The sequence below is a fragment of the Halyomorpha halys genome, unplaced genomic scaffold (genome assembly GCF_000696795.3).
Source record: "Halyomorpha halys isolate HHAL.00 unplaced genomic scaffold, Hhal_1.1 Scaffold1280.1, whole genome shotgun sequence".
NCBI classification, from domain to species: Eukaryota; Metazoa; Arthropoda; class Insecta; order Hemiptera; family Pentatomidae; genus Halyomorpha; species Halyomorpha halys.
In genome coordinates, this window is record NW_027106955.1 from 26,255 (window position 1) to 36,170 (window position 9,916).

At 32.3% G+C, this 9,916-nt stretch overlaps 1 protein-coding gene and 1 long non-coding RNA gene across 4 annotated transcripts in view; one reads left to right on the plus strand and one right to left on the minus strand.

Annotated features, from left to right (window-relative positions):
- LOC106689104 (uncharacterized) overlaps positions 1 to 7,595 on the plus strand; it is a 13,059-nt gene extending 5,464 nt beyond the window's left edge. For both annotated transcript variants that reach the window (XM_014433886.3, XM_024362601.2), the window contains exons 2-4: positions 1,683 to 1,864; positions 4,158 to 4,250; positions 7,182 to 7,595. In XM_014433886.3, coding sequence (XP_014289372.1) covers positions 1,683 to 1,864; positions 4,158 to 4,250; positions 7,182 to 7,478 — 572 coding nt within the window. In that variant the 3' untranslated portion in view covers positions 7,479 to 7,595. The remainder of the gene's footprint in view (positions 1 to 1,682; positions 1,865 to 4,157; positions 4,251 to 7,181) is intronic.
- LOC112211241 (uncharacterized) overlaps positions 7,338 to 9,916 on the minus strand; it is a 4,826-nt gene continuing 2,247 nt past the window's right edge. For both annotated transcript variants that reach the window (XR_002945501.2, XR_010842849.1), the window contains exon 3: positions 7,338 to 7,472. This is a non-coding gene — a long non-coding RNA (uncharacterized lncRNA). The remainder of the gene's footprint in view (positions 7,473 to 9,916) is intronic.

Sequence of the window (9,916 nt, forward strand, 5' to 3'; positions counted from 1 at the left end):
TACTCTAAATGTTGTTGTTATCTCTTTTGTTTTTATAGCCCTGATGAAGACCTGAAACTCAGGTCGAAACGTCGGCATAAAATAAATAAATATGGTTTTGTTTATTTATGTTGTTCTTTGCTGACCGCACCCCCCGACAAACTTCTCCAATTATACAATATTTACACAATCGACCTGAGGATCCCTGAGCCCACTCTATCCCCCACTTGTGAGGGGTAGAGCAGAGCTCAAGAGATCCCAGCGCATCTCTCTCGCCACATCACTGGTAATGAGCCAGTTTTCGAAATATTGCTTTTTAAAAAGCAACATTTCATAAAAATGTTGTAAGGGGCGTACTGAAAGATCAGTAGTTACTGAATTTATTTTTAAAAATTCATATCTCAAAAACCATTTGATGTACAGATGTCTATTAGCACTCAAATTAAAGCTAGTTTAATCTTCGTAGGAGTAATAGTTTACATGAAAGTTGCTAAAATAAATTGATTTATAGTTGTTCAGACACATTTTCATTTGCCAAATTTATATTCATATGGGAATATCATAAAAACTACTGCCCCTACGAAGATAAGTGCCATAAACTAATTGATTTAAGTTTAAGTTAAATTTCCTTTATTTTGAGTGTTGGCAGACATATGTACGCCTTATGAATCTAGAGATATATTTTTTTCAAAATCCAACATTATATACGAACAACTATAAATTAACATTTTGTGAGTTTATTTTGTCAAATATCATAAAGACTACTACTCCTACAAAGATAAACATAATTAACTATTTTGTAGTAAATTTAACTAGCTTTAATTTGAGTGCTGGCAGACATCTGTACATCCAATGGTTTCTGAAATGAAGTTTTTCATAAATCAAACTTATTGTCCGAACAACTATATATCAATTTATTTTAACGAATATCATGAAAACTACTATTCCTACGAAGGTAAAGGTCATAAACTTCTTTATAGTCCATTAAACAAGCTTTAATTTAAGTGCTAATAGACATCTGTACGTCTCATAGTTCCTGACATATAGATATCTCAAAATAAATTAGCTAACTACTAATCTTTCAGAAGATCTTTAAGAAATTTTGCTTTTAGTAAATTTACTCTTCTTTAAATAATGTTCTCTTAGATTTTCTACTGTTGTTGGTAGTTTTTAAAATATAGAGCTCCGAATGAAAAATTAATATTTTGAAACAGCCGCCATTTTTTATTCCTTCTACCTATACTTGGCAGACTCATCAATTTTGACTAGTAATTATACATATTTTTCATTAAATTAATCCAAAATTGGGGTGAGATAACTTCCTTTTTTTCTTCCTGACTCTTGTACTAATCGAAATGACCTGAGGTCACAAAGAAAAGACGGGTTAAAAAACAAAAAATTAAGTTGTTTAATGATCCCAAGACTGCCATAAATTATTGTTCGGCCAGAACAAAAACAATTCAAAGAACAAACTAGAACTGGAATCTTCAGATATGGTGGTCAACCTTCATGAGTAAATTTTAAATGATTTGAAAAATATTTTTAAAAAATGAGATGAATTGGGAGGAAAAAATACTAATGTCAACTTAGATGAAGAACAAAAAAATGTAATTAATAATGCATAAACAAAACTTGTTATCTATTTACTGTATTGTTTTTTGCAATGTTTCAATTTAAAATACTTAAAATCATATGGCTTACAGAGACAGAGATATTGGAAGCTGCTGCAAAAGGTGCTGCTAGGCTGGTCAGCAGCGGCCTGTCCAATGTCAGCAGAGCACCGCCTTCACCTGATCTCCTTGCGAAGCTACTTGGACTACTAGGCTTCGACAACTCCAAGCTGGGAGCAATAGCAATCAATGCCATCATATTCATAGCACAGCTGGTAAGTACATGAGGGATTCTCAAAATTCTTAAATCACAGGCAATTTTTGTCAAAAAGTTCATCTCACAAAATAACAAAAATTCGGAATATTAAAGTCGCTATTAAGCATTATCTTCAGTCGAGCAATGAGAAACATGATTAGCAAGTCATGACAAAATGCTCTTGACTTTCAGAACTAGAACCACAGCTTAGAACAGCTTGTCAAAGTTAATGTGTTAGAATGAATGGTTCTGACACCAACTGATTATGTGAGGTACTCCATACCAGAAGGCCTCAACAATACCTGTTCATACAGGATGATTCTTAGGGGTACAAGCCGTAAGTCCTTGAAGGATGGAGTCTTCGCTCATCAGGATTCAAGCTTGCAGTCGCAAAAGGGAGGCATATCCAACGAGTGGGAGACATAGGTCCTTGCAGGAAAGAAACCTTCTGCAAGGTTCAAGCCTGCAGTCACGATGGGGGATGTATGTCCAACAGGTACAAGCAGTAGGTTCTTACGATACAGGTGTAAGACAGAGGAGGTGACCATTAGGTTCATTATGTTAAAATGAATACACTCTATTTTGTTTTATCATTCTCAAAAATAAGACTTTTTTAAAAATTGCTATCAAGAAAACTATGAAACAAAGTTTGTACCTACTTCAGAAAATTATCAAAGAGTAATACCTGAAAACAAAAAAATTCTAATCATTTCATTTTAATTTTCAAAAAAATTTGTTAATTAAATAGAACCGAATTTAAAGAATGGCCCATCTGGTATACCCTGCAGATATTACACAATGAAAGGAAAGAAAAAATATTATGGTCATACTTTAACATAACTTTCAGCTTGTTGAAAACATAAAGTAAAAATATTAACCACAAACAATGAATAAATTATGGTTAAGGCTAAATGTGCCTCTTCATGGGACGCACTAAAATTAGTAGAATTTACTTTTTGATTATCTCCAGAACGAATTCTTCTCAATACGAAAAGAACATTTTGTGTTGTTTAAATATAGAATTCACGCTTATGAAATAAAATGTAATGGCCTTTTATTTATGCAATAAATTAAAATCATACAAAATACAATATAAACATTTAAAGAAGATAGAGAGAAAGAAAAAAGAAATGAAGAAATTTATATATATATAATAGCTGACAAAACATTAACTTCAATAAATTTTCTTTCCATCTTTCTATATCCTTTACTGCATAGGCCTTTCCTTTCGGGAGTAATAATCAGCACTTCCTGGAGTGACCAGCCCTTTTGGAAGGCATTCAGAAATTCATAATTCACACTAATTAGGTTTTAAATCCACCAATTGAATCATAAGGAAAATAAGATGTGAAAATATGAATTAACGATCACTTTTACTTACACTTTTTAAATGTGGCCTTATAGGCACTTGCAGAACCTTCATTGAAACCAATGAGACATTCTGCAAAATTATTGCATGTATACAGCGATCGTAAAGAGAAAAATACGTTTTAGTTTACAAGCAGGAGGAAAATGGGATGAGGTAGTTACGAGTTGGAAGGCTCAACTCAAGGCTTCAAAAACTAACTTTCTCATAAGAATACCTGAATTTGCGAACAGTCAAAGTAAAACTGTATTGGTATTCTGTTATTATTTATTTTTATACTAATTTTGAAACTATTTTTTTCTTAGGTACTATCTAATTAGTATTAGTAATTATTATTAGTATTTCATGAATCATGAAATTTTAGCCTATTGGTTGTTTTTATTTTTTAAATAATTTTTATTGGATGTTTTGATTGTTTTATAATTTTTATAGGGCATTCTGATTTTTTAATAATTTTTATTGGACGTTTTGATTTTATGAAATTATCCACAACTATGTGTCTATGTTATTTGGTATGTTAATGAAAAGTTTTTTGTAATAATAATTTTACCAATTATATGTACTAAACATTAAATTATTTTACAAAATACACATAATGAAAGAAATTCTTTGTTTTTATTTGATGAGTTTTACAAATTATAATGAAATAATAAACAACAACATGCATATTCCAGTCATTTAATTTAGTTTCCACTGTGAGAATTCAGAAATTTTCATTAAACCCACAGTAGACACATTTTGGACAATGTTTTTTTTTTTTAATTTGATAATTGTATGTAATTATTTCAATTTAAGGTAAGGTGACAAACAATTCAAAAAATAAAAATTAAACCATATAAAATATGACTGACTTTATTTTACCTGTTAATATTAGAATAATTTAAAAGCATGTTAAATTTACTAGTACTAATGCTCTGAATGTATTAAGTCACTAATGATTTATTAGATTAGAACAGTTCTAACCGAGACCGACACAAGGGAGAGTGAACCACCATCTGAAGACCCTACTTCATGGATTTTCGAGAATTCACCAATGGAGGTAAGTAAGAAATTCAACCAATATCCCTGATCATACATACTGGAATCAAAATCTCTATAATAAAACCAGGTTATACATGTCTATAATCTCCTTACTGAACTTATTGGTCACTATATCTCAAAAACGACCATGTCAATAAAATTAAAATTATTAATGGTGGTTCTCCTTATACTTTAGATGTGCAGTAAGACTGGGATTTAAAAAAAAATCGGACTCAAAGTGTTTTATATAAACTTATTTTTAACAGTTAAAAAAAACACTTTTTTTCAAAATTATTCAAAAACTATACATTTCTGAGATCATCATAGCCATTAATTTAAAGGATAATTTAATTTGCTAGAAATCAAAAGCTAAACTTATCTAAATCAAACAAGTATTAGAAAAGATTCAGACAATAGATCCATGTGTATTTTATAAATAACCTGTACGGGCTTACTGATAATGAAGTTCCTTAAATAATAATGAAAATCAGTTTTATATTAACATTAACATCTATGTAATAACATGTCTGTAACTAGTCATATACCTTTTGGTCCCTATATTTCAGAAAAAAAAAATTTTTTAAAATTATTATTGGTGAACACAGCAGAAGCGTCCACCAATTTAGTTTGGCCTTCTAAGAGGGGTACCGTCAGCATTTATCTCATGGTAGACGATTTGTACAATTGTTTTATTTAATTGGATATGATGATGACAAAAATATTTCCGATTACTTTCAATCCAATGTGAAATTGAAATTGTAAATTGTAGCACTTCCATCAGGGATTGAAGAATACAGATTTTATAAAAGATCCAAGATCTACTTGCCTCGGTTCATGATTTAAAATAAGAAAAGCAGGAGGTGTCCAGATAAGCAAAATGTTCAAAAGAGAGAAAAAAAATGTCATGTTAGGAGTGTGCTGGTGAGAGAAATGCTCAGATGTTGTGAGGAGGCCAGGGAAAAAACTAATTGAGTCTCCTGCTTCTGGTTGAGATATTTCCCAGAGGTCTGGAAACGGGCTATACTCTTCCCACTTTTGAAACTCATGAAGACCTGAACCCAACCAGCCGACTACAGACCAATTAGCTTACTTCTACACTTGGGCAAGGTTTTTGAGAAAATTATTCTCAATTATCTCAAAAACTTTAGCTAAGAAATAGACCTGATACCGCCAGAGCAGACAGGCCACCACCTGGCAAAATTACAAGCAAAAGTAAGCCAGAACACGAGGAAGAACGGACTAAAATTCACGGAAGCGTTCGACTCCGTGTCTCATAGTCTGCTAAAGACACTACAGGACAATGAATTTCCAGAGAATCTCTACACTTTGCTAAAATCATTCCTACAGCATCGCTCATTAAGGATAAGAGTCAGTGAGGCGGTCCAAAGATATCTCACTCACCTGTGGAGTTCCCCAAGGGAGCACCATACCATCTCCAGCAGTGTTCTATACCCAGCACTGTTCTTAACTGTTGGAGCAAAGTACAACAATGCAGCATACGCCATCGACATAGCTAGTAATAGTAGCTCAGTAAATGCAGAGAAAGCTCTATGGCAGGCAGAGGAGGCTTGTACCAACATCACTTGAGAAACTGGAGAGACTGTACATCACAGTTAATCCCAAGATGACTGACTGTATTATTTTCTCCTTTCAGAAAAATAAGTACCCTCTACCTAAAGCCTATAAGGTAGCTAGCTACGAGAATAAACCAGCAAGGAGCATAGTATATCTGGGGGTCGCCCTTGATAGACATCTGATGCTAGCTCACCACTGCAACAAGAAAATCAAGCAGGTTAGGACCAAGTCTTATAGGTTTAATCACCTACTAACTTCTTCAACTCCTCTCAGCCTCAAATTAATGATTTATAAAAGTGTGCTCAGGCCAGCCCTGCTCTACGGAGCACCTTTGCTGACCAGCATAGCAATAACAGCCAAGGAGCTCCAACAGTTTAAGAGCAGCGTAATCAGACGCATAGTATGAAATAATTCATTACAAAGAGCAAAGACTGATCATATACATATGACACTCGGCCTACCGAAGGTAACAGAGTTCATCACGAGGAGGTACATCAAATTCTTTGATAGCCTCCAGAGCACTGCTCAAATTCAGGACACTGACACCGACAGGACGCCCACAAAGATGGCAAACCCACACAAACACAGCCTCAGACTAGACTGAGGACAACTTACTGAACCATTACTTACACGTGCCCCGACACCATTAGACTAACACACTATTTACTTTTATTCAAAATATCCAATTTCCTCAGCCCCCTCTTCAAATGTATTCCAAATCCAGTAAAAGAACTTCCCCTCAACCCCAAGCACCCATCGGGCTTTAAAAAAATAAAATAAATTCACTCATTCATTGATCACTTTATCTCAAAAACAACAATGGCTATGAAGCTGAAATTATTAATGGTGATTCTTCTTATGTAGTAGATAAGCAATAAGGTTTGTTTTAAAAACATTCGAACTAAGTGGCTTTTGAAAAAAAATCCTAAAACCAAATGGGAGTGGATGATTAAAACATAATAATAAGACTGGATTAAAAAAAGATATAATTTTTCCTATAGTTTGAAAACTATAGATCTTCTGAAATGTAACAGCCCATCATTTAAAACATAATTTAATTCTCTAAAAAACAAAAACATCATCACAGTATTAAAAACAGCAATGCCTGTGAAGCTAAAATTATGAATGGTAATTATCCTTGTTGTAGATGAGTAATAAGGTTTAGTTTAAAAAAATTCGTAAGTGGCTTAAAACAAAAAAAAAAAAAATCTAAAACGAAAAGAAAGCTAGTGATTAAAGCCATCTTTATCAGCAGGAGTACCCACTAGTAATTAGATGAATTAGTTCTTAATTAACGATCTTAATGTCTACGACTAATAAAGTATTTTATGTATTTTGCACCATTAATTTATTATTTTTTTAAAATTTTTGGTAGGCCAGAGAATTAGTGAAACAAGCTACAGAGCGCACGCTGCCTGAAAAGCTTATTGAAGCCGTTAGAGATTCTTCGCCTATGTCCACTGACTGCGTGGAGCTACTGATCTGCAAGGGAGCACCCTTGATGTGGAGTATGCAGCGAGCACTTTCCAGACCTCCAGGCCCAAACTGGACAACTCTTTCCCCATTAGACAGGATGTACGCTGGTTTCCCACCACTGGAACAAGTAGCCGATCAAGCGGCAGTCTGTGATGTTCGGTTTCCAGCTTGTAGAATCAAATATGGCCACCTTTGAATTTTTATTATCGATGATTGATAATTGAGAAATAATTTCACAGTTGATCTACCACTAAGTATAATCAATTTTTTAGATTAATTTATATTATTCTCTATTTTGATAATCACCACAATTTTGAAATAGAGAGTAATATTAATAACAGTGGATTAAACATTACATGTAAATCTTCAAATTCATCATTCTCTAATTTTGTTATAAACTAATGTTAACAAAATAAATAAATATAACTTAGTCAAATACATGAAGTCCTATTTTGTTCTAATCTTTTCCTTTAAATGATAATATAACTGAAGTATTTTGTTAGAAACGCTATAGCTGAATTTTCTTATTCCAAGTTGAAAAAACGAAAAATGATGAAATAATAAAAGTAAGAAAACAGCCTGATCAAAACATACTTTCAATTAAAAATACTGAGTGAGTAAATAATGAAGAGTTTATTGACCATGGATGATATATCTGGAAAAGAAAGTTAGGGGTATCGTCAGTGTAGAACACAAATAACTAAAAACATATTTATTAGTGCCAACGTTTTGGCCAGAATTTCTAGCCTTCATCAAGGCTAAGAACAAAAAACAAGATAACAATGAATGAATAAAAGGATACATATAATGATCAGAAAATAAGAAAATAGCTAATAAGGATGCATAAATAGTGCTGACTGACATGAATAGTTCGAGTATTATAAGAAGAGAGAGGCTTTAAGAAAAGAGTAATATTAAAATTAAGTAGTAGGAAATAACAGATAATAAAATATATATGAAAATCTAGTTGGTAAAGATGTGTATAAAATGAAAATTATTAAAAATAAAAATAAAGTAATGGAAGAAGTGGGAAATAAAACATATATATAGGTAATTAAATATGTAAGTAGGGAATTAAAAATATAAATTAAATAAATCAAAAATTAGTATCCAATTCTGTCTCAACACTTTATTTCTCACTAGTCCAACGTTTCGGCCATTCTAGCCATCTTCAATACAAAACTCCTCCTCTCATTAATTTACAATTTCTATTGCAGGCTATTCTGCCCAGGTCATTTTCTTTATTCTAAGTTCAAAACCTATTTATTTAAAATTTAAAAACATTAACATTTATAATTCTCTATAAGATTATCAACAATATAAAATACACCACCATATAACAAACCATTTATCTATAAATAGTTTGTTATATATAGCTCAGAGGCTGGCCAGCATGTCCTGGACTCTGGCGTGATGGTAGGGGCCTGCCTGGCCGAATTTGGAAGAAATAGATCTTCTGACACCGAGCGATTTCATGGTTTTCACCATTTCGCCAACTGCTGAACCTCCAGCAGGAAGCAGCTAGAGGACATAACCGCAATGGCAAAGAAGTCACCGGATAAGCCATTATTCTATTCCAAGACCCCAAGTATGCTCTGTCTTATATTATATTATTGAAATAAATAATTTCAGCAATAATAAAAATAAATTCAGAAATATACATGTTTAATGAGCAGAAAGTCTCACAATTTTCAACCCCCTTTGTTCGACACTAATTATATAAAAAATTCAACATACACGCAGGATACCTGAAGTAAGAAACAGACAGGACCCAATGTATACACCAGAAAGTAAAAAAATATTTTACTTGAAAACAAAAATGACTGCAAAAGATCATAAAATATAAACTGAAACTAGATAGTTATTGGTGACCTTCCACATCTGAACAAAACTCAGAACTCTTCTGATTAATTTATATTAGAAGAAGATAGTTGAACGTTTGATGTAGATTGTAGGAAGATAGTCCAGGTGGAGGTCAATAAAGGTACTAAATAATAAAAAAACTACTTAATGTTAATCAATATTTTGCCCAACTTTGCAGGGCTTCGCCAGGGCTAAATGAAAAATAAAATACAAACATTTTAAGAAGTGGCAGAAGTTCAGAATAAATATACCGAGAAAGTAAGAAAATATGCAACAAAAAATATATATATTTTTTATACAAAGTAATAAGCTTAAGTTAAGGAAGTATAAATATAAGTGGATAGGAGACTAATAGCTAATAAATACAGCAAGGTGTGATAGAATTGTAACTAAAGAACTAGAGTATTAACTTGTAGAACATTAATAATTACAGATAGTTGTAAATATGGTAAAAATGTAGGCATAAATGGTAAACAGATAGGTGAAGTAAATGTGGCAAAGGTAAGGTACAGTAACAGGCAAAATTAGGAAATAATAATAATATACGAGGAGAAGATGGTTGGGGGCGCAGTCAAAGAGAAACTCAAATAAGTTGGTGTAACCTATTTTATTGTGCCAACGTTTCGGCTAGAGTTTCTAGCCTTCTTCAAGGCTAAAAAAAGAACAAGATAACAACCACAGTAAGTATAGAAAATAAAAAAGAAAGTATAAACAGAATAACATAAAATGAATAATTTTACAAAATAGAATTAATAAAATGAAGGGATGAGA